The 26,186-nt window shown below is 38.3% G+C and overlaps 1 protein-coding gene across 3 annotated transcripts; it reads right to left on the bottom strand.

The window, feature by feature from the left end:
* Positions 1-316: 316 nt before the first annotated feature.
* PRR7 (pseudo-response regulator 7) lies at positions 317-25,563 on the bottom strand. Of its 3 annotated transcripts, none has more exons than XM_020673667.2 (9): positions 25,390-25,563; positions 24,329-25,099; positions 19,285-19,446; positions 19,035-19,168; positions 18,554-18,715; positions 2,815-3,001; positions 2,235-2,679; positions 1,236-2,019; positions 317-777 (listed from the first exon to the last, which is right to left on the bottom strand). In XM_020673667.2, exons 2-9 carry the CDS (start codon positions 24,699-24,701, stop codon positions 763-765), a joined length of 2,262 nt encoding a protein of 753 aa, XP_020529326.1. In that variant the 5' UTR covers positions 24,702-25,099; positions 25,390-25,563; the 3' UTR covers positions 317-762. The 3 variants fall into 3 exon arrangements, with proteins under 3 accessions (XP_020529326.1, XP_020529323.1, XP_006828277.1); XM_020673664.2 differs by having other exon boundaries at positions 317-762; XM_006828214.4 differs by having other exon boundaries at positions 317-733.
* Between the last annotated feature and the right edge of the window lie 623 nt (positions 25,564-26,186).

Below are 26,186 nucleotides of genomic sequence, written 5' to 3'. Positions count from 1 at the left end.
GAAATCAACAATCCAAAAAATATAAGTTTTAAAAATCATAACAATGAAATAGGGATTTATGGGGGAGGGAATTTAGGGGATCATAAATATAACATTAGATAAATTTAACCAAAAAAAAAAATGAAAAGGAAGGCTTTAAGGGGACGAAGCTGGAACCGATTTTAATCTCAACCAATTCCAAGTCCAAATCGGGGATTTGGTATCCTGATTGAAGCATTTTAAAACACTAAATAAACTAACACAACTTATGAAATGAGGCGAGAAAGCGTAAATAGCAGGAAAAAATGGCAGCAAACTAGCAGTGGTCCCCATGATAGACACAACGGAAGGCACACTCAGCACGAGGATGCCCTTTGCTTTCCGAAAACCTCAAACGTCCATTCAAGCATTACGTGTTTTGTAACACTAAACATTTAAGGAAAACATAGAAGAATAAATAAACATTATTTCTGCGAGGAGGGGGACTGCCCCTTTTGAAGGACGCCCACTCCTGCGTGGTCTTCTTTCTAAGCAGTCCTTAACAAACAGTTTGATTCAAGAGTTTCAAGTCCATTTCTCTGAAACACTGGAATGGCCTATGACAACATACTAATACTAACTCATGTACACACAACCTGTGCTGATCCTATTGAGCGTTGTCGTGACTTGTTGCCTCATACACGTTCTGCCTCACGAACTGCCCACGCACTCGAGGTCGCTGTTCGGCTAGTCTCTTTCGGCTTTGGTATCTCACCTGCTCGAGGATTTTTTTAGCCGATATCTCTAGTGAGCAAGGAACTACTCATGAATATATGACAAAATATACGTATGCATTAGGCTAATAGTTTATTCTTGAATAGCTCATAAGAAAAACGGATGAAAAGAAACTTTCTTAAATCGACAACTTTCCAACTACCGATCAGATGTTTGTGACTGCTCACTAAATGGGTCATATCCACATGTTGGCAACTTTACCACAAAATACACAAGCACTCATGCAAAAATAGAGATGGATATGTGCATGCACATCTCGTATTAGGGCCAACTTATGGATGTGTTTTCAACTTGGCACTCTTTCATTTCTTTGGTCCATCTTTTCATTCTTTATAAGAAATTCCATTGTTTTAGACCAGATTCCAAATGAAAATTCAGTCCGAAATTTGAAAATTTGATGTTGCTAAATTACCAAAATCATCCCAACACTTAAAAACTCAAAACCTTGAGTAACAACAGCGACAAAGCCAGTCATTAGTTACCTTCTTCTCAAAGCACCTCTCCTTCCTTTTCTGCCGAAACTTCATGAGCGCTGCCTCACGTTGAGCAGACCGGTTCTGGTCCACCCCGCTCCCACTCCCACTCCCACCTGCAGTACTGGCCCCCACTACACCGGTCTCGCTCTCAACATTGGTTCCACCTGCATTCACCCCCGTGCTGCTTCCATTGGGCAGATTGCTCCCATGATTACTCCCTGATGTACTCCCATTCACGCTATAATTCAAAGCATTTCCATCCCCACCACCTCCAAATATATTAGATGAGCCACACTGTGGTGCATTTGCTGCCATGTTTTTGAGGGATATGTCATCGTTATCTTGTTGTGGCTGCTGAACCCCATGCATGTGATGGTGATGGTGATGGTGGTGGTGGTGGTGGTGATGCTGAACCTGCAATTGATGACCCTTATGTTGAGTTTGTTGCATGATCCCCATGTTGTCACCCACATCAACTTCCTCTTGCTGCCCAAGTTCAGATGGACAACTGTGGTTATACTGAGCAGATTGGAAAGATGAGGGATGAAGGCATATTGGGGCTGAATCTGTTGCTAATTTGTCGATGAGAGTTGCAGGCTTTGAGAATATGTTCTTGGAGGAAGATCCCATATCATCGTTGTCACTGCTGCCATGAGCGCAATGGTTGCGGTTGGTTTTTTCCATGTTGCAAACGAGGCCTGGTTTCACAGCATCAGAGTTGTTCACCGGAAGGGAGCAGCTCCCTCCAATGCCTGAAAGATGGGTGGACTGAATACTACCAGTATTATATCTGCACATAGTGAGGAAACTAACTTAAGTCGCATGTTCCAAACTGAAGATAATCTTCTCACATACAGAATAATGTCAGAAAATTTTAGGGTTACAAGTTTCAAATCTCTCATTCTTGCAATTTTCTAGTACACAAAAGATGGAAATTTACCAAATCAATGAGCTTCTTCAGCACCAAATGAATGCATCAGAGACTATAGGAATGAACATACACACCTAGAGAAAGCTGAGGATCCAGAATGTCTCAATTTGTTCTTGTCCTCATCAGCGTCAGCACCCCCATCTGCTACCGATCTCAGCCTTTTCAAGCTCAACTCTAGGAAGGGTAAATCTTTGGATTCCGGAGTTCCCTCTTCAACATCCAAGGCTTTCAAAGTGGAAGCTTGAACCTCCTTATTACCAGCTTGAATATGGGCATTTGTGCTGTTGGCAATGGTAGCAATGAGATCAGCAGCCTGAGCAGCTGGCTCTGTTGAAGTGTCATCACTACCTTGCACCAGGAGTTCCTTTCGTGCATCATCCTTGTTTTCTTTATGATTCGGTTCATGACTGACAATATGTATTACACCCTCATTAGTGCAATCCTTCTTATAAATTTCAACTGGTCTATCTGGATTCCGGGGTACTCCAATTTCCAAATCTTTGCCGGTCACACAATCCCCTAACAAAGTGAAATGTAATGATTAGATTACATTATCTAAATTTAAAAAATAAAAAGATATGTAGTCCATTATGCTAATCAGATTAACAAATTGTACTGTTTCGGTAAGGGATATGTCTGAACAATTGGTTCTACCAAGCAATTGTTTCTTTTGTTCTTGGCTCTCCTTAATTTCAGGAAAGGGGATCCAGTTGTTGCCAAATATTTCTTGCTTTGGATGGATTACTTGGGCACAGGTACTGTCATGTGGATCACTTGATTTACCCCATGGTGACATTGGTTGGGGACTATCTACTTCCACTGCTCGTTTTGTCCAGGAACTCTGCAAATGGAAACCCAAAAAAAAAAACAGTTAGCAATGTGCATTATAGTAGGATTAAGATTTTGTAGTGCAATGGTTTAGGCTTCCCCTTGATTGGTTAATGTGTTGATGATTGCAACACTACATCCTAACTTCGAATAATATCACTAGAAGAAAAAAAGGAGATTCTTTTCAGCATTATTTACGATTGGAAGGAACTGTGCTCTGCATCTTATCCTATGATGCATTCTTTCTTGTCCATGGCAAGGAAAATGCATGAGATTTTCTGACATTTCTGGAGCAAGGCATGAGATTTTCTGACATTTCTGGAGCAAGATAGAGACATAGTATTGAAGGTCTACTCATAGAGCACTTGTCATACTATATTCATACGTATGAATGGGTGCACATAGGTCTTGTTAATTGACACGAAAAGTGTAAAGATGGTGCATGATCTGCCTGATGCCTCCTTATGCAATCATCGTTTCAGGGTTTTGTTGCACCCAATCAAGGTCTGGCACTAAGTCCCAATACTTCAGCTATAATGGGCTTTAAGTATCTCATAATAACAATGTCAGAACGTGTTTACTTTAAAGTTGGAAACACTGATGATGAGGAGATTAGTAGGCATGCTACCCACCAATAATCAATATGTGACCAATTCGGGCTAAATAACAGTTATGGATGTTCTTCACGTTAGTTTCTAAGGTGAACACAAGTTAATATTCATGTATTAGTTATTGTGTTTGGGTTTGATGGTTTTATGCATTCAAAACTATTAAATACCCTAATATACAAGTGGTCTTCTTTTATGAAGTTAACTGTGCAATATAAAGTATACAAGTGTTTTTTCTTTTTTTCTTGATAAAAAAAAGTTATAAAGAATAAAGTATTGCTGTGCAATATAAAATAACAACACCCTGGATTCACATTTCAGATTTGAAATGCATTTTTGGAAAGGGTATGAATTAGAAATGCTATTACGATTGGATCAGATTTTAACTACTTTTAATCTTTCATCTCTGAGTCTGTGCAGAAAGGCATGTCTTTAGATGAGCTGCTTCATTAATTTTACCAGTAGATTTCCTTTGCTCCTTGTGATAGACAAGAAGAATAAATTGGTCTACCAACAACAGTTCCTTGAAATATTTTACCACAACCTTAGCTACAACATGGAATTATTCATAAATAATACCAGAGGAGAACAAACATCTTGGAGTTTCGTCCCCCCATATAGAGAAGATAAGGCTCATGATTTTTTTTAGGCATGTATCTTCCACTTTTCGCCTACACAGGGCATTTTCTTTTTCCACTCCTTGCCCACACGTGGCTTTTGAGACACCAAAAAGCATACTTCCCATCTTCTAGTCTTTATCATTACAGTTAAGTCTATGACCTCCATAAACTATAACAATTTCTATGAATGAAAAGGCTGCAATCTTAACAATGAATCTGTAATAAAAATCTTGTCTTCATTGAGCAATGCTTTATTGCTATGTTACATAGAAATGGACATGTGTCTATTTTTGACACAAATAAGAGTGTCAAAAATGTGAATCCCAAAAAATTGACATTTAGACATAACACGTCCACACAATATAGGGTGTCTACGTGTGTGCTCATGCTTATATGTACATATATTGAATTATGTGTAGTTCACCCCTACATTTACATATTCAACAAATCATATTTCTTAACAATAGTTAGGCATCAGAGAAAAATTAAATTAAATTAAATCAATCTTCCAAAAAATTAAATTAAATTAAATCAATCTTCCAAAAAATTATACCTTGTGAATCAGAATTTTATTCATCAAAAATTTCTCATACTGCAATGTGCAAGGTTGTGACAAAACTATATGGGAATAAACTAAAAACTATTAGCTAGTTATTAATTCAAAATGTAGCACCATTATTGCATAGCTATTGAATAGGGTCCTAATGCATTTATCCAAAATCATATAATCACACCACTCGTAAGCACAATACAAATAAAGTTATTTTTATTTTTCATTCTAAACTACTTTATTGTTCTAAAATACTTTTTATTTTTAAAATAAAATATTATTCATTGAAAATTGACACTCTTGCGCATCGATCCAATAGGTCCCTAATATATTTATTCAAAATGATATAATCACCACTCATAACCTCAAATAGAAAATAAAGTTATTTTTAAAATAAAATATTATTTTTATTTTTAAAATATTTTTATTTTTAAAATAAAATAATATTTTATTCTAAAATATTTTTATTTTTAAAATAAAATATTATTTTATTCTAAAATATTTTTATTTTTAAAATAAAATATTATTCATTGAAAAATGACATTTTTAAACAAAGAAATGCCAAATTCCAAAACCACAACATGTCCAGAAAAGGGACACGCCATAGACAATCCATAAAAGTGTTGTATGCATTTATAGAACTATCCACATGCATGTCTATGTCTACCAAGTGTCCACACATGGTAAGACCCTCAGACATGCGTGTTCATCTTTCCTAGCTTCATTGTTAAAAGCTTTATAACCAATCATCAACAAGTAAAAGAACTCATATCTAACACCTTGCATATTGAGAAGTGTTAAAGGGTATTTCGGTCAATATAATTCCTACATTATAATTGCCCTTTATTACTTTGTAATTGTCCCTTGTTTTGGAAAGATTTATAATTGCGTCATTTCTTCTTAAAACAGTACCACATACTTGGGTTTTTACATTTTCTATCAATTGTTTTTGCAATGTCTTTTGCTCCAACCCCACAAATGAAGCATCTTCCACACATGGAATTAGAGAAAGAATGTAAGAAACAATCATCCACCTCATAGGTCTATCAAACAAAAAAACAAATTCAAGTTCTAAAACCCAAGATTACTATATTTTGTTAGCCCTTGATCTCATAAATTTTTGAGATCTCACTCTTCTAACGACATATCTGCCCACCTCTATATTCCTAAGTGTAGAAATTTAATTTTAGCCATCCATCTACGCAGGTTTTGAAGTCTCAATAGATAAACAAGCAAAAAGGTCGTCTAAGGATGGAATGAAATGATTCGACCGGCAAACAACCACAAAAGAATGAAAACTGAAATGTCGTGGAAGAATTTGGGCTGACAATGGAACAATGAAATAACCACCATTTAAACCCGTTATCTATCCTCAACTCAATAGCGACAGCATGTGTAAATATCATTAAACAAAAAAACAAGGTCATCAACATCATACAAGTCATATCCCAGCTATTTAGGGTCGGCTCCATGAATCCTATTCTATCATTCTACTCTATCAAGGGCCATACCCTTAGTCAGACCATATGTCACTATATCTTTTCTCACTATTTCCATCCATATCCTTTTGGGCCTTCCCTTCACCCTTTTAGAGCCTTCCATTTATACCAAATAGCCCCTCCTAATCAGTGTTGCTCTAGGTCAACAGTGCACAAACAGAAAAAAAAAAAAATACATAGTAGAACCGTAAACTACTTCTCCAAATATTAAATAACCAAGGAAATAGTTGGAGATGCAATGACACCTGAGAAGCAGTCAAGCCCCAATTACCAATGATAGTATTCAAAATAGTCCAACGTAACCCCCTTGATGTGGGTATTAGACCAGCACAGATTTAAGAAAAATTCTAAACATAGAGAAAACCCAAGCTAAAGGTTTCTTCTCATAATTAAAAATAAAGGTTACAGAATTATTTAAAAAAGTGGATAGGGAATAACCTATTCTAAACTTATCCCAAGCTACCTAGAACTCCAAATTTATCAAAATTAGATTAATTACATCCAAATAATCAAACCTAGTCATAATTGTGTTCCTCATACAAATTAAACCTATCATATAAAAATAGCCAGATAAATGTCAAAATATCACTACTAAGCCAGGGTTTCTCTCAAAGGCACACATCTTGGATGACATGTTGAGATACATAACCTTGCCAAGGGTTTGAAGCTCGTGTTTTCCATAGTCTTTGTCATGTCACACAGATAAGCTTACTGTCTGACACACACTAGGTTCATAGCAATAGGCGAATATGTCAATGATGCAACACCTCAACTGAGCATATCTTATATCCTTAATCTGTCCCACTAGCCCTCTTATGAGGAGCTGCATACTTCAAACCATCAAAGATCTATTTCAAGCATGGGCCATATCGAACTTGTCTCCCATCTTGTCCAGCCGCTCAATCCAAATGGACTTCTTGGATGGTCTAGTAGCTCTCTTATGCATCCCCATACATGGGGACATCATCTCTTTGCATCCCAACAGCATCAGTATAAGAATTTTCTCCTCTCCTTTTATGATTAGAATATTTGTTACAAAAAATGGGAGGGATAAGCTTTTCAGGTGCCCAAATCTGAACATTCTCTTCTTGTATTTATAAAAGTATGCGAGAACTTTCTTACTGTAAAGTTTATCACAATCAAAACAAGCTCGACTTCCACTTCTTATCAATAAAGGCCCATGTAATGAACCTTTTCTTATTAATACGACCAAATGTTTTGGCAAGCCTCAATTTCTTCTCCATCAGCTAAATGTTATTTTGTTTACTTTTTTTTATGTTGTGAACATTGTATTGATGAAAGAAGAAGATTACAAATAGTTCCCATAGGGACTACAAGCCAACAGCCACCAAGAGAGGCGACAGCAGAAAGAAAAACAGTAAAAAAGAAGAAAAGAGAGTAACATAGTGCCCAAAGAAGGGAAAAAGAGAAAAACAGCAAAGAAAACACGACTCGGCCACCGTTATCTTGGTAGCAGAAGAGAAGTGGCTCCCTGTTTGAAGAGATCATCAGTGACCTGGTTAGCCTCCCTCCAGATATGCATCATCATAGCTTTTTTCCCAATTAATTGGAATCGGCTACATGAATCTTGGCCTGCCATTCTGCTCTATATTGAGGCCATAAGTCCCATATCATTTTGCACTACTTCCAATCACGTCCTTTTGGACCTACCCCTTGCCCTTTTCAATCCTTCCACTTGAACCAACTCACATCTCCTAATAGGTGTTGTACTAAGTTGACGCCACATATGGCCAGCCCACCTAAATCTACTTTCTCTCATCTTATCGTCTATTGATGCCACACCTAAATTTTCTCGGATGGATTCATTTCAGATTCCATCCCTTCTTGTCTTTCCACTCATCCATCTCAACATCATCATCTCCGCTAAACTCATGTTATGGGTATATTATTTTTTGTCCGCCCAAAAAATAACGGTGGCCGCCCAAAAAATAACAGCTGTCCTATAGAACTTACCCTTCAGCTTCATTGGTATAAGGTGATCACATAAAATTCCAGTTGCATATCTCTACTTCGCCCACTCAGCTTTAATTCTATGTGCGACATCTTCTTCAATCTCTATATTTTTCGGGATTATCGACCCAAGGTATCAAAAGTGCGATTTTTTTTGTACTTCCTGCCCGTCAATCTTAACTACTTCCACGTCTCTACTTTAGATATGAGTGCGTGAGACTGGAATATGCCTGCAAAGAGGACCGATCTCGTCTAAAAAATGTCGTAGTTTCCACAGAGGTAGAGAAGTGTTAGAGGCCCATGAGAGAGAGACCCCACGAGTTGTCATAGCATTTGAGTCCTTCGAGGAGGGATCGAGTTTTGGCCTCAGTAAAGTCGGCAATCCCTATGGGCATAAAGTAGGTGAGGAGTGCGATATTCTCAAAATTTCTGAAAATTCCCCCTATGACCGAGATTGCCTAAGGAAGAACCATCAAAGTTGAGCTTGATGGTGCCCCTCTCAAGGGGTTTCCAGAGTGTTGAACGCGGCACCTTCTTCAAGCGGTGATTGAGGATGTTGACCCAGTTGACGAGGAAATTGGCTTCTTAAGGGTCTAAAATGTTTATGATTTGTAGCCCAGAAGATAACTGAGCCTTTAATTGTTTCCTTGATCTTATGGTAGCCATGAAAGATTCTTTTGTTGCGTTCCTTTCCTTGCAAATGGTCTAAAGGATTTCCAGAGTAAGACCCCCAAGCGAGGCCAGAGGAAGAAAGGCAAGAGGTTGTAAAGATGAGTGACACTTTCTGGAGTAACCCATTCCCAGTTAAATTGGGATAGGGTATAGTCCCATATAGAAGCCGCGAACGGACAATGTATAAAAAGGTGACCTATCGTCTCCTCAGCCACAAAGCACATCGCACATCGGATATTTGAATGCCTCTCGCCTGAATTTGGTCAATGGTGAGAATTTTTCCCCACAAGGCGAGCCAGTTGAAATTCTAGATTCTAAGGAGGATAAAGGAATTTCAAGCTTTTCGAATGGAGGAGTGACAAGCAAGGCTCCTTGGGAGGAGCCTACTCAAAAAGCGAAAGGATGGGCTTTGGGGCCTAGTGGAGAACCTTAGTTATAGTAGTACTTAACGTGGCACTCTAGTTCAACCACTTTGGACCAAATCACAAAGAGACAAGATAACTATTGAAGTTATGGCCTTTCAAGATCTTGAACCCCAACATATATAGCTCTTGGGCACACTGGTAGTAATAAAAGTGATGTGACTCTAGGATCTTGGTGCACTGAAACCAAGAGTCACAAACCCCAAGTGTCATGAGGCCGATGTATGTGTAAGAGGCACTGAGAGGGTAAAGGATTACCTCCAGTCAGGGTTGGTTTTGATTTATGCCGCATGACTGTGTGATAGCCAGGGCATTGTATTGTGATTAAATAGTGTTGATATGAGCTCAAGTAATTTGTACGATTTTAGCCCTGTATGAGAAGGATAAGGCTTTGTGAGGACATAGCTAAATCCCTGATTTCGTAACCTTTTCATGGCATGTTCATGTACAGTAGTAAATGGGAAGCACTCTTCCATAGCTGATCTACTAGGAAGAGATATGCAGATGTGTCGAGAGAGGACCCTCGCATCTTTTAGAGTGCATGTCCTTAGGTGTGCACCGGTACTCCATTGCAAACCGAGAGTCCTAAGCCACATATTGGATTGACTTTGATAAGCCAAGCATGAGCCCTTGCCTAACATTGTGGGTCATGGATTTGTTGGGTTATTCGAATGTGACTTTGGATTCTAAGTCTAACCGGGCGGAGTGCTCTGATGCACATTTATCTCTATAGTATCTTAATTTCCCTCATTAATATTTTCATTGTTGGGGTTTGTGGCCTTTAAAGGCTGTTGAAGAATGTAAAAGACATTTATTGTGGATTATACACTTCCGTGGGAGTGTGTATTGTTTGACTGATCAAGGGTTTGGCGGTCTATGGCCCTAGTCATGTCCAAAACCCCTACCCCTGGCCATGTGGCACTACCAAAAAGGGTCTATAGTGGGTCATCGCATGTTGAGGTTAGAGAGATATCTAAGGATCGTTTGAAGGCTAGGAGAGTTGTGTGGTCACATGTGTGCGGATGTAAGTTTGTGAGAGTGAGACTATATCCTCAATAAACTTCCGCACGGCATTGTACATATCACAGTTGCATTTTCAAGAAGCAATATTATAGAGGTATATATGCACATGTGCATAGAGAGTCCCCCTTATGCTGTAGTGATATGTGCTTGACTTTCTTTGAGGGGGGAAATTGTAATCCACATTCTGGTTCCGTTGTTTATTGATTGGCTTTGACAAACCGATCATGAGCCCTTGCATGAAACTATGAGTCATGGGTGTTGTTGAATCAATTTGAGAAGGCAGCTATGGATCATTGGTACCAATCCACTTTTAAATATTTTATTTTTTTAGTGTTAAATATGTTGTTGTGAATTTTACAAAATTGTCAGATTTTTTAAAATTTATTTTATGGTATAAAATCCTTTAAAAAGGTACTTTCGTTGTATTGTTTATAAGGAAGGGCACATGTGGGGCCCTTAGATCCAGCCCCACCTGTGTGCCACCCTCACATGGGGGGGCTTGGGGCCCAAGGGGCAACATTTCACCCATAGGAGGTGGCACAAAATCCTTTAAAAAGGTACTTTCGTTGTATTTTTTATAAGGAAGGACACATGTGGGGCCCTTAAATCCAGCCCCACATGTGTGCCACCCTCACATAGGAGGGCGTAGGTCCCAAGGGGCCACATTTCACCCATAGGAGGTGGCACACCCCACTCCTTGTTTTTGGAAGTTCGTTTTAACTTAAAGATGCTTTTAAGTTGGAAAAGATAATCCCCAATTTTTTTTATAGGGCCATAGAGAAGTGACCTATTTTTTGAATGAGAGACCTGGCCTGTGGGTACTCTTGACCTGGCCTGTGGGTACTCTTGAGACACTCTCTTGTACTCTGATGCTTTTCTTGTTATTCAATTGCTAACCGCATTTAAAAAAAAAAAGTTGGAAAAGATAATCTTTTAAAAGGAAAGATTACGTTCCTATTTTTTTGTGGGAGTTAGTTTTGACCAAAATTATATTACCTTTCGACTTCCTACAATTTTGAAAGAGTTATAAGGAAGTTCTAGACGGTGCTTGTTTGGTTTAATCCTTCGTGGACTAGAAGTGGATATGGGTCAAATATTAAGGGGATAATGTTTTTAATATTTCGCCCTGAATCATGATGGGTAATTTAAGGGTTGGATGGTTCAAATTTGTCTCTCACCTGACTGATTTCCTAAATTCTATTGATTAAGTTGTGTCATTGGATAGGCATACCTAAGGGGTACTTGAAACCTATAAAAGATGTACCCCCTTCTAATTCTCTACACAACCGAGCCTCTCTCTCTCCTCCATGCCACAAATAAATAGCTTTCACCTCAAATTCATCTCTCTCTCTCTCTCTCTCTCTCTCTTCATCTTAGTGGCACACAACCCTAAAATAAAATAAGCAGGGGTGGCATGCCAAATCCTAATTTAGGGTGTTTATTATTTTGAGAGAGGTACACCCAGCCTATGAAGAGTTTCACTCTTCATGTTATACCCTAATTTAATCCTACAAGGTTCCTACAAACCCTAGTTGTGTTTGCATGCTCTCTAAAACCCTAATTTAAGAGGTATAGCCTATTGAAGCTTCTCATCTCTAAAATTCTAGTAAAGATCAATGGGATAAAAAGTGCGACATCATCAAGAAATTGGGTGTTAGGTGTACCAAGTCCTGTGGGGGTAACTTTGGGCACAATCAAGTAAGTCTATACGGCTGTTGTCTTTTATGTTTCAATCATATTTCCATATTTACTGTGATTTTCCAGGAAAATTATTTGTATTTAAACTGTTAGTGGAATATTGGTTTTTATTCCTGGATGTTTTGGCAATAAAGGGATAGGCCTTGAGTTGTACTTTAGGGTTTTAATTTACATTTACAATAGTGTATTGTGGCACTTGTAAGTAGAATTCTGATTCAATAATAAAGAGAAAGCAGAAAATTTGTGATTTTATAGCATTAAATTCCATATAGCCGCACCTTTCATTGGTATCAAAGCTTTCATATTTTACTGCCATAGTATAGTTGTTCCTTGTGTATTTTTAAGTCAAAAAATTATGGCAGCAAGAGTTTTACGGCTGAACTCATGAAATCTGAAAAAATTGATAGAAGAAAAGAAAGATTGGATATGTTTTCTTTGAAGAGGGACTTAGCCAAGATGCATACTGAGAACCGCATACCCGCGCTGAAAAGGAATGTTATTAAAAGCAGTCCATACGGGGTGCATATGCTCAGTGGAAATGTAAAAACACCCTAGCTAAGCATCTCCTTCTTTTGACCATATTTGACTCCCATGCCCCCGAGTACGAGCCCTTGACGACTGCAAAAGAAATACATGAGAAACTCGAGGCTGATTATGCCACTCCCTCCCTCATTAGAAGAACCATGGCTATGAAGTAATACTTCAGATGAAAGGAGGAGGAAATTAGCCGAACACATCTACTAGTTCAGAGCTCTAGTTCGTGAACTCGAGGCAGCACAAGTAAAGCCTGCTGAAAATATGCAAGTGCGTCACTTGCAGAATTCTATGGCAAGTTCATGGGAAGCCTTCATTTCAGCCCTTACTGCGAGAGAGAGCACGCTGAAGTTGGATGAGATCATCACTAAGCACAAAGCCGAAGAAGAAAGGAGGATGACTTGCAACACCTCAACCATGAATGAATCAGTAAACCTGGTAAATCTAAAACCCAACTCTGGTTCGTTCAAGAAACAAGAAGGGCAAGGGCAAGAATAAGAATAAGACCAATTAGCATCAAAAGGCAGATAATGGACCAAGAAAAAGAAGGATCTAAAGAATGCCCAATGTTATATTTGTGAGAAATTCGGACACATTGCTAAATACTGCAACGTGCACAAGAATGTGAATACCATAATGCATCATAAAATAAATACAGGAGAGATACAAATCAAAGCACATCTAAATATATTCTCGGTCCAATTTAAGAATGAACAGAAGAGAAACCAATAACCAAAAACTGTGCAGTTGTGTGTCCAAAATATAATGATAGGAAAAGTTGTAGCGTTACTCTATCCAAATAGGTAGAATAAATATCAGAAAACCCCTATTAGATCTAGAGTTTGTTTTCTATTTACTGTTTAGAGCATTTCATACTCATTCCAATGTGGTTCACAAATTTCAATTGTTATGAAATTATAATACAGTAGGTTTATGTTTTGTTCGCAATAAAAAACTGATAAAGCCACCCAAAAAGCAGAAGTGGTATGACTGCATCCACATAGTTCAAACCATTTACCAACTCATCCAAACTTAGTCATTTGTAGAGGTCCAAAGCAGCTGGAATAACTGTAGCAGTACCATGAATTGATGCAGTAAATAACAATGGATGCGATAGTAAGGATGCTTTCTAGAAAACATAAAGAAAACCCAAAGAAAGGAGAGTATAGACAAAAGCACATTGGTTCAGATGATTTCCATAAGCAAACATAAATATCACTTCAGACACTTGCATCTTCCTTTCTTCACATGGAAACACCACAAAGACTTGAGAAGCTAGAATATTCTATGCATCCTATACAAACAAACTACAAGCCAACACAGAACAAGCTTCATCACCATCATCATCATCATCATCAAAGCATTTTCTCAACTGTTTGGGATCGGCTACACAAATCCCGGTCTGCTATTCTGCTCTATCAAAGGCCATACCCTCAATGAGGCCCTTAAGTCGCCATATTTTTTCTCTCTACTTCTAACCATGTCCATGTGGGCCAACCCCTAACCCTTTATTATCCTTCCACTTGAACCAGCTTGCACATCCTAATAGGGGCCGTACTGGGTCTGCACTGCACATGGACAATCCACCACCATCTACTTTCTCTCATCTTGTTAGACCCACACTGGGTCTGCACTGCACATGCCTATTAGACCCACACCTAAATTAACCTGAATGTATTCATTTCGAATTCTATCCTTTCTTGTCTTGTTACTCATCGATTTCAGCATCCTCATCTTAGCTACACTCATTCTATGGGTAGATTATTTCTTGATTGTCAACAATCCACTCCGTAAAGCAAAGCTGGTCTCACAGTTGTCCTATAGAATTTCCCCTTCAACTTCATTGGTATACGACAATCACATAAAAATCTGGTTTACAACTCCATTTTGCTGACCCAACTCTAATTCTATGCATGACACCTTCCTCAATATCTCCATTTTCATAGATTATCGACCCAAGATATTGAAAATGTGCAAAATATTCCTCAATCTCTCCATTTTCTTGGATTATCGACCCAGCACAGAACAAGCTTCTTCCACTTAATTGGGTAGTCCAGCTTGCTTTGTATGAGTTACATACCAGTGATTGCCCTCGTACAAATCAAGCGTCTAACTCATAGTTGTTAGAAACAATTCTGAACCCGAATCGTTTTAGGAATTAGAATCGCAGAATGGTGGGCAGCTAGAAGATTTCCTGTTTTGGAATCGACGTTGTGGGAAACGAGATTCCTACTTTACAGGAATCGAGATTCGACCAACATGGAATCGAACACCTACATAGATGGAATTGATATTCCTAGCTCTATAGAATTGAGTTTCCAACTTATTTGGAATCGATCAATATGGAATCAAGATTCCTTCATTTATGGAATTGGGATTCCCACATCTTTGGAATCGAGACTCCTAGGCGTTTCCAATCAAGATTTGATCAGGATTGGAATCGAATTAATAGCAGTTTGGATTCAAGTTTCGACACCATCTGGCAATCGAGATTTCGAACTGCCTTAAAATTAGCATCAAGCTTGACACATGGATAATTGGTTTTGATTTTTTAATTTTGCACGATAATGAAGTATTACCAAACCATTTATAACTTATTACTAAAAGAGTAGTCCAATAATGGCATACAAAAATAAATTATGCAACAAATAGTTTCATGACCATTATTTGATCAAAATGGCACACATTGTTGGATTTTTTTGGCCATTTAAAGGCCTTACGAGAGCATGTAGTAAATTTCATGATAGTGGAATAATGAACTTCAGTCAGAGGGACCAAAGTTGGCAATATTGATGTCATGACTCAAACTACGATTGACGAGCTAGGCCAAGTTGAGTTCTAAAACCTTATGATACTTGGGCATGTAGCACAACCAAGAGATGCCCAGGGTAGTTGGCCAAAGGACTTTATGACCCTTGTATGTGATTAGTAGGCTCGAAGGAACAAGGGCCAAAATCTCATCATGACCATCACACGGCATGTACATATGAAAGTTGTATTGGGAAGTAGACACCATTGAGGGTGTTGCATGTCCATGTACAAGAGATAGCCCTCATGTATCAATTACGATGAGTGTGCACAAGTCTGTGTGACCTAGGCTTGTCCCTAAGGGGAACCTAAAGTTCATAATTGTGTTTTTATCACCTATTAGCTGGTTTTGGTAGTCCAATCATGAACCCCTATGACGGCCTGTGGGTCATGGGAACTAATGGGGCAGTTTGAGAAAATGAGTGTGGGACATAATCACCAGTAGAGATGGAGTGCCTCATTATTTTTGCATTTTCCTTAATGAAGTTGGATCTGATTCCCATCAAATTAATTTAGAAATAATTAATTTTATTTTAAATAATTTTTAGAATATTAAAATAATATTTTAGAATTACAGATATTTTATTTCATCAAAATTGATCTTTAAATAAGCTTCATCTGAATTTTCAAGTACTTAAAGATTCAGAGAGAATAAAAATATTAATGACTTTCTAAAAATCATTTTATGTCTTACAATTTCTTAATTGTTATAGGCGCCAATAACACATAAGGGCCCACCATTTTAGGCTCACCTTGATATGGGTGTGGGGTCCATTATGCAACAATAGGTGGGACACCCCACTTTTCTCACCTTCTAAATATAATGGCTTGCGTGATAACCCATGCAACATGATTTGTAAAATAAATAAGGAGGTCTTGTAAAAGGGGCTAATTGATTTAAAGAAGGGAATGAATAGAGATTGATTGAAATACAAGGAAAGTCATGACAAATTTTCTCTACACATTATATATGATATATTTAGGTCAAGAAAGCTGAGGGATAAGGTTTTAGCACTTTCCATTAGATCATGATGGCTGATCTATGGATTATATAACTAATATCTCTCATCCCCACGAGTCACTTTTGATCAATGGTCTAGATGGAATCTCATAAGGATAGCCAAACCTTAAGAAACCCTAACCTTATCCTAACTTATATATAACATCTCAATGGGGGGTCTCTAACCTAACCTAGACTTGAGCTCTCTTTGTCTCACCCTCAAGGTGGCATGCCACCCTCTACACTTCTCTCTCTCTCAAAGAGTCTCTAAGAAAGAAGGGCACACCCTAGGGCTTGTGAAACATAGAAGGGGCACGCCCCACAGTGTGAGAGGAAGAGAGGTCCCATCTTGTATGCGTGCTCTCTAAATCTCGTGTACCGTCGCTAGAAGAGACCCGGTGTGGGATGTACAAAGTCCATTAGAGGTAATCTTTTGACACATTGTCTTGTTTTCTATTTTTTATGTTTTCTTGGTCCCAATATCAATTGATGTAATTTTTTATTATGTAATGAAGAGTTTGAAAGTGGCAGCAAGTGAAAATCCATTTATTGTATTTCTTTTCATTTATTTGAGTTTTAATTGTAATACTTGGACATATGTAAGTGTTCTAGCTGGTATTGTAAAGGAAAAATTTTAAACTACATAGACCATGCTAGTTCACATCATCGACTTTCACCATGTGTACATTATTTTTAAATTTCTCCACTTACAATCTTTTTAATGGATCATTGCAATTCACGAGTAATGAAATCGGTCTGTAAAGGACCACTTGATTTTTATTGGTCATTTGCTGTAAAAAAGAAAAAAAGACAAAAATGAATGCATCTTGCAACTTGAGAATGGGCGTCAAGTAATTTGATGTTTCGATATCGTACGAATCGGTTGTCCAAAACAAAGAAGAGAAGTTTGACATAGAAAACATCACTTCTCCAAAAAAAAATTAAAAAATTAAAAAAAGAATTGAGTGCAAATCTCATACATATTGAGCGCTTTGTGCCTTAAGATAATGAGGGTGAAGTCGCAAATTATTTATATTTTAATGCTCAAAGGTTAATGCTCCAATGCCCTAGCTATACTCACCTTTGTTACCTGCAAAAGACATTTAGAATCATACATGTTGAGTATCTTTTAACTCTAAACATTTGCATTTGAAAGTTGATTCAAGTTACAAATATTTCGGAACTGTGATCATCAGATTATTATTTGGAGCACCTATAGACCACGGGAAACAATGTCTTCCAATTGGGTTTCTAAATAACTGAAATCAGAATCCAAAAAAATTTGAGGTGAGATTGCATGTACAATGAATCGCAGATTTGTGCACCTATGAACAATAGTACTTGATTTTTGTGGAATCAAGATTCCAAAATAGTTCGGATCGAGATTCTATGGAGGTTGAAGCAAGATTCCATTTTGATTGAATCGCAATTCCCTGCACCTATGAACCAAGGTACTCGATGTTGTAGATTGTGGATTCAAAACCAAAATGAATCAAGATTCATCACATTTAAAATTGGGAAGCAAGAGATGTGGAATCCAGGTTCAATAAATGTTGGAATCGAGATTCGAAAAAGTTGGGACCGAGATTCCATAAATAACGGGATCAAGATTCCGAATAGATTTGAAACGAGATTCCTTAATTAAGGAATTGAGATTCCAAAGTTCCAGGAAACGGGCTCCTTTGAAGATTCCTTCTCAGAATTGCCGAATCGGAGTTCGGAACCGTATTCACAACCTCGGTAGAGAGATTCCGGTAACTATGGTCAAACCATTAGACCAAATCGTGCTTGAGAGAGTTTCTTCCTAGAACAAAATGGTTTACAAATGAATGAACTATAGAAAACAATCAAGGTCATTAGCTCCTACAAACAAGCAAACTCACAAACAGAAACATGCTAAAGACCAAGCGAATTCAAATACTATCTAAAGCATTGAACTTAAGAAAAAAGACCAGAGTTATCAAAGCAGTATGAATCAATGGATTTATTAAACATTTATAAATTCCACACGGCAAGGAACAATTCAAAGACCCAAAACGTAAGGGAGCAGATTATACAAGTTACATAAAGAACCGCATTACATTGGACTAAACTTATAAAGTGCAAATGAGTTACTTTAGACAGACCATGAAGATAAACAAAGAGGAGTATTCACCACACCTGAGTTCCACTTCCATTATCGCTTCCATCCCTGTCATTGGGGCCAAAGCTTCCATTGTCATCCCCATCATTGCTACCAGCATTGTTATCAGAATCATCCGCATTCTTTGACTTTGGGGAGTTTTGATCTTGTATTCCACTTTCACTCCCACTGCCGCTAGACTATAAAAAAAGGATAAGAAATCAACATGAAAGTACAAAAATAACACCAAGTATGCGCATTTTACAAGTATGGACCAGAAACAATAAAATGTAATTATGATCCCAAATATCAACTAAAACAAAGAATATGCAATTGTGTACTCACAGGAGAGCTTGCAGGATACAAACATTTTGTCAAGGAGATGATTTCGAGGGTATTTTTGATAATGGGACAAGTTAGAAAGTGGTCACACATTTCATGAATATGAAGTAATGAAATGTAAATCATGGTCCATTCCCATAACTATTTTTATTTCAAAATTAGCTAAAGAGTACTTACACTATGGCATCGTCTCCAAACGTGCTGCCAAAGGTTTTTCAGCTCATTCTTCCGAATGGGCTTCACTAGGAAGTCAACCGCACCCTTTGACAAACACTTAAATACTACACCCATAGAATCATGAGACGACGTCACTGCACAAAAAACTCATCAGGGGTAGTAGTTAAAAGTACCAGAAATGAAAACAAATAAAACATACCTTTTGTACTATAATGAGTTAAAAAGAAAAATATAAAGAAACAATACTCACTAATCACAGGGATATTCTTGCAAGTTTTGTGATTCATAATCTTGCTAAGAAGACCAATGCCTGACAAATAAGGCATGACTACCTCAGTCAGGACAAGATCTATATGGTTACTTAAATCTTCAAGAACTTTCCATGCTTGTAGCCCATTTGCAGCAGAAGTCACTGCCAAGAAACAAGCAAACCATGTAAGAACAGAAGAACAATAACAAGAACTAAACTTCATTGTTATGGTTAATACTAGAGATGAAGACAAGCATATGATCCAAGAGAATAATTATTAAGGAAAAAAACGAAGAGTAATTCAGTCCACTGTGAAGGAAACCATTGAATGCGTACACACAAACATCCAGTACATCAATGCTTGCAACCAACAATCTCTGGAACCATGTAAACCATGAAGATGATCAAGTCATTGACTGAGGATCTTAGGTCCTTTGGTGATATATTGGCAAAGTACTAACAGCCAGTGAGCTAAACACTATCCCCGCTTTTCTTATGTATCTAATCAGATGAGCAAGTCCTTCCTCACATTTTTAAACATGCAGAAAATAATCAAATTAAATGAAACACATGAAAATTAAATGTGATAGATTGAGGGATATCATGTAATTTAATCTGTAATTTGCAAGCCCTTTTTTTAAAAAAAAAAAAAAGGCTACAAGGTGAGATTGTTTAGATTTATTTCTACAAGTGTTGGCATCCCTCTTTTAGAAGGAACCTTCCTGAGGGGGAATCTCATCAATTCCTCTCTCTATCGTCTCTGCTCTACAACACTTTTATCCCGGTCCAGGGAAGGGACAAGTTGGTGTGGTCCCTTGCCCCTTCAGGGGATTTTACTGTGACTTCCTTCTACAAAAGGCTTATCCAACCCCCCACTTTGCCCCTCAACCCTACTTCGATCCTTGCACAAGTTTGGCTGACCATTGCACCTCCAAAGGTGCAAACTTTTAACTAGATCGCAGGTTCAAACAGGGCACTCACAGTGGATCACCTACTTTGTGCCAAAAGGAATCCAATGATCACCTGTTTCTGCACTGTAACGTGGCTCATGAGATTTGGAGTCTAGTTCTACAACTGATTGGGGTGCCTTGGGTTTTACCTCCAATGGTAAAAGACCTCTTCGCTTTGAATCTAGCTGCGCATTGGCCGAAGGCGGGTAGAATCCTTTGGAAAGCAACTTTGGCAGCAACAATTTGGACCATATGGAAAGAAAGAAATGGGCGTATTTTTTGAGGACAGGTCTTCCCTGGTCCTTCACTCTTCTTGAAGGTTACATCCTTAGTAACCTTCTGAGCGGCAAACCACCCCTGGTTCAAGGACATTTCTATGGACTCTTTCAGCCGGAATTGGAAGCATATATTATTCCACAACCCGAAGAAAAACAAAGTTAAATCAGCTTTGATTGCTCCTCCCCAAGGAGCAATCAAACTTAATTTTGACGGTTGCTCTTTAGGCAATCCTGGCCACGCAGGTGCAAGAGGGGTCTTTAGAGATCATCTTCAAAACGTCCTCTTCTCCAACTCCGAATACCTTGGCTCTCCTTAGAGGCATACAGAGCTTCGATCGGCCTTGAGGACAGACTCTCTTAGTGGAGGGTGACGCTAGGAACATTATCTCTTGGGATTCCAAGTCAATTTCTCCCCCTTGGTACCTCGTGCCCATTTATGATGAAATTGAACATCTTTGCAGGGATACGCCAATCTTATGGACGCCTATCTCAAGGACGTCGAACAGGTTCACCGATCTACTAGCTAAGGACTGGCCTGCGCTGAAGATTTGGCACTATAGCGGTTCGTTTTTGGAATGGGCACAAAGCTTGCACTCTACTTGAACCCCTTCTAGACTTACTTTTTCAATCCTGTTTGCATCGTTTTTTGTACATCTACAATTTAATTTGTAAGGAGGTAATCTTATAACCCCATTTTGTATACGGTCTGTCAACCTATTCTTTTTACCAGGAGTCCTAGGTGTTAAGTACTCTTGGATTATACTTCATCTCTTGTATCTATCTTTTTATATCAATACAATTGCTAATAGTTATCAAAAAAAAGTGCAGCAACTATATACGATTGGTATTGCATGCCAGGAAATGGGTAGTAAGTGTATATGTTGAACTTGGTATGCCAGTATGTTAGAATGCAATTTATTTACCATGTTCACATGCAAGATACTCTTTTTTGGGCCATGTTCAAGATGTAATAGTAGTAATGCACTACTCCATCTATGTTATGCCCTGCTATTCTATTCAAGATCTGAGATGCTTGGAACTAGAACAGTGTCAATTTACAATATTAAAGTGCCAATTTACAATATTTTGCATAGTGATTGACCAGTGCGTATTAGATTTAGAACCGAACCAAAGATGCTTATGACATAATAAGCTAGAGGGGCAAAGGAGAATACAAGACCATGAGTCTAAGTCCCAACACATGACTTGCACAAATTATATATGAGAAGATGTAACCATTAGCCTTCATATTCTAATATTGTACATAGGGATCTCAATTTTTTATTTATGCCAAATTACCACCATAATTGTGCATTCGCCCTAAGATTGGATTAGTGCAAGAGAGTCTGGGATAGGACATCATGGCAACAACTTCATGCCTCCCTATGAATGGGGAAGCAATGACTGCGCTGCGATTATCACCAAAAGATGAGAAAAAGGGCTTAGATTAAAATAAGCAATGAACACCATGGTTCTATCATACCATGGTTGCTTGGCCAGAATCGTTAATGGAAAAACTATGAACATTTTTTAGGGCATTCACAACAATTGTTTATTGTACTTCTATAGATATATATAAGGACCTTTAGGTATTATTTAGGGAGAATTATAGATACCCCTCGGACCCAACTTTCTAAGCAATGCCCACCCTCAATACATTTTAATCCACACACTAACCTCAATACTATTTACTGTGCACCCCCCCAAAAAAAAGAAAGAAAATAGTTATTTTAGAACAAAAAATACCCCGTATAAGCAAGTTTCTCTCAAAGAAAAAAAAAACAAGCCAGTCTGGCACAATGTGTGCCGAACTGGCTCCAATAGAGACTAGAAGCCGGTCCGGTGTGGGCCAGATAGCTTCATTTTTTAAAATAAAGCCAGTCTAGATTGGCTTCAATAGGTAATAGAAGCTGGTTTGGCACACTATGTGCCACATCGGCTTCATTGTGTGTGGGACCGACCACAGTAGAGTCCAGAAGCCAATTTGGTACATTGTGTTCCATACTGGATTCAATGGAGTCTAGAAGCCGATTGTCTGGCGCACTATGTGGGGGACTGGCTTCTTTTACAAAAATAACAAGGGGGGAAGAGAAAAATGTGGGTTGTATGGGATATTTCTGCTCTTTTTTACCTGGGCGTGGGTACAAAAATAAATGGTATTGGGGTTATTTGTGTCGTTTAAAATTATTAGGGGTGGGCATAGCTAAAAAGTTGGGTCTAGGGGATATCTATGATTTTCCCTATCATCTACTTTGAGAGGGTGAGGGACAATCAGCTTTCAAAAGCTCTCCATTGCCACATGATGCCAAAAAAAAGAGAGAATTAGAAAGAACTAGAATTAACCAAACAATGAACATGAGAACGATCTCCAGCGGAATCAACCCCAAAAGGTCAGAGATTTGGCCATCTCTTTAGGCCTACAAGGGAATCTACCTTAAAAATATATTTTTACAAGATTTAAAGAGATCAATTCGATTTCTTTCCCTTACAAAGTATAATCACATATTTATAAAACCTAACAATTAACTTGACTCTTAAAAAACCTAATGCTTAATTTTGTAACTTTCTATTTTAGACATAAACAAATGACAAAAACAACCCTCAAGGAAAAAAGAAAAACTAATTCCCTGAATACATCATTCTCCCAGAGACCTCGAGCTTGTTGAATTCATCACATCCTTCAGAGGTCTTCTTAATAATTGCTTCTTATGGAGATATGTGAAATCTACAATGATGTTGAAACCTATCTCTCCCTCAATGGATCGTATTTCACATCGTACGATTGGTTTCAAATTATAAGACATGTAAAGGTTCTACCAAAGGCCACTTCATAATAGTGTCAGATACTTCTAGACATGTAAGCTGGGTGGAATGGAACAAGTAATCCTAGACAATTTTGCTTTGAATCCAAAGCAGGCAACAAACTCTAGGAGGTCAATTAAAAGATTAAGAAATAGAACACATAAGCCTTTTGGTGATCTCACAAGAAAAGGCAAGAATACTAGAAGAGATTGCACATCTTGAAAGTTTGGATGAGATACACACATTTATGAACCTATTAGATGTAGGAAATCAGAACCTAGAGTGGACCCTTAGGCAGAAATCAAAATGGGAGAGACCACTCACAGAAAAACCTAGAATTATATGACTCATGCGTGACAATCGAAGCGGGAAGGCAAGGGAACATAATAAGTTCAATCATGGAAAACGGAGGAGAACTGAGTTAAAGAGGATTGATTCCAAGGAATTATTAGATTTTTCAATACAATAAGGGATAGAAGGTGAGGATGGATAGGATAGCCTTCAGCACTTCTCCCATGGAAATGATTCAACCTTGAATTTTCTTTTTGTAGAAGAGGAAATTCAGGGGATGATATTGGCTTTCAACAAAGCCCATAAGCTAGAATGTTTTTGCATAGCCTTCTTCTAAGACTTTTATGAGTTGGTGAACAAAAACATTTTGGAATTCTTTCAAGATGATGCACTCTCATCATCAGGGTGTAATACAGGGCCATTTCACTCACAAGCATATGTGACGTCCTGTTGTTTTCTATTTGAAGTTTAAGTGTGTATCGATATTCAAAAAGTAGAAAAGAACAAACCAATTCTACCCATAAGACTTTTTTATTTAAATAAGCATAACAATCGTTCACTAGATTCCAATTCTAAAGAATAGCATAAAGGTGGATGTGACAGAGCGATCAAGAAGGTAAACATAATTGTGGTCTTATGCACATAATCATCACTACACCATCACAAAACATAGATAAAAACTTAAATTTTCAATTTCAAAAGATGAAACAACAGAGCTCTGACCTTCATAGCTGCAGTTCTGAAGCAGAGCACTCACAACTTGGCGAGTCGAGTCATCATTTTCTACCAACAAAACCTTCAATGATCTGAGAGGAAGAAACCTCTCCCATTGAACCACCGGTCCTTGGGCATGTTGTTGTGGTGGTCTTGCTTGTTCAGCTTGGACCACAGCATCTATTGCTTCCCTTAAAGGTGGGGAACCATTAATGTTATTATCAGCCGCTTCATTAATCCTAGATTCATCCTCCTCTGAGAGCCCTTGCCCCTCTCCCATGATTCCATCTCTAACTGGCCCATGTTCATCTCTCTTGTGATTGTTAAATTCAGCTAATCCTTCTGGTCCCCAACCCTTAGGGTATACCGGAATAATTCTCATTCTCTATGATCTTGGTCTTGAGTTTATCAGTGAACTTTTTACCCCACAAAGAAGAGATAAAAGCCCTAAGTTCGGCTGGCAAGAGATCACGCACATCCTGACACCCCAACTAAGCCTAGATGCTCCAATGAAAATGGAATATGATACACAAACGAAGCCTCAAGTTTGTGGTTACCCCTAGTCATCAAAGCAAAACCCGACCTTTCTTGGTTTAATTTTTTGCCACTGAACGCCAAATCAAGGCACCCTCAAAGATTAAAGAGTCTTGCCATTATTCATAGTAATTGGGAACCATGACTTCGAGAGGATTCTACAAATCTCATCCCATATTTTGTTTCAAACCCAACGAACCATTCATCAGGTATAAATCATGAAGAATGTTCCCAGCCTTCTCTCAACTGTTAAAATTCAAAATATAAACATTAAAAGCCAAAATACCCCTCAAATTCAACAGAACACAATTCCTTCCACTAAAACCTCTTTTTCATTCAAATATTCCACAGAAGCAGGACTAGCAAAAACCCTACTGTTTCCACATCCTTATAATTCAGAAAACCAAAAACTCTAGCAAACAGAGAGCCAAAACATCCAAATTTCTACTAAACAAAAGCAAATGACACTACTCCGGCATGAAATGGAGAACCATATGACGCCAGATTTATAAAAATTAACATTGAAAAACACATACCAGAGCCCAAAGCTCGCCGGGAAAAGCCAATCCTTCCCCGTAAAACCACAAACCAGACGCCGGAAAACAACTTCCAGATCCAAGAGGAAAGAGCGTTGGATTCTCTCCGTTATTTTTGGGTCGGAAAAAAAAATGTAGCGAAAAATGGGGGCGTCAGATAAAAAGAATGTGTATATAGCGCGATGGTTAAGGGGAGAAGATATTAGATTTTTGAGGTGGTGACATGGCACAAGTGGAGGTCTGGAACGTTCGATGGGCGCCACGTAGGTGAGGGGCGTGGTGTCCGACGTGGACAAAATCAAAAGCTGGGCACTGGAGAAACAAGGGGATCGGCCCGATCTCCGATGGAACACGTGGCGTTATCTTGGAAGGTATGGGAAGTGGGGGCGTCGCTTCTGACCAACGAGGACTTCGCGACGGAACCCTAACTGTAAGCCGATTAGGCAAACGGCTGGAGGAAAGTTCGAGAATAGCCCTGATTATTACTGATAATTACGAAAGTGGCCGCAAAGAATTTGCTTTGCATGTTCTCAATAGTGAACATGACATTTTCTATCGCTGGTTTTGACCACTGACGGTGGAGATGAATTGACTTGTTTTTTGGCACGTGTAGTATGCTTCCGTGGGAGCATACTATGCATCTATTCCCTCGTGCAATACACCTATTCAGAAAGTGCTTTTGTAGCACGTGAAGTATGTTTCCGAGGGAGCATACTATGCGTCTATTCCCTTGCGCAAAACAAAAGACTGTTTTTTAGCATGTGTAGTATGTTTCCGTGCGAGCATACTATGTGTTT

This window comes from Amborella trichopoda, chromosome 8, assembly GCF_054954075.1.
Source record: "Amborella trichopoda isolate Santa Cruz 75 chromosome 8, AtrichopodaSantaCruz75HAP2 v2.0, whole genome shotgun sequence".
In the NCBI taxonomy this organism is placed as follows: domain Eukaryota; kingdom Viridiplantae; phylum Streptophyta; class Magnoliopsida; order Amborellales; family Amborellaceae; genus Amborella; species Amborella trichopoda.
Note: the sequence above shows the minus strand (reverse complement) of the source record. Positions and strands in the feature narration are given on the sequence as shown.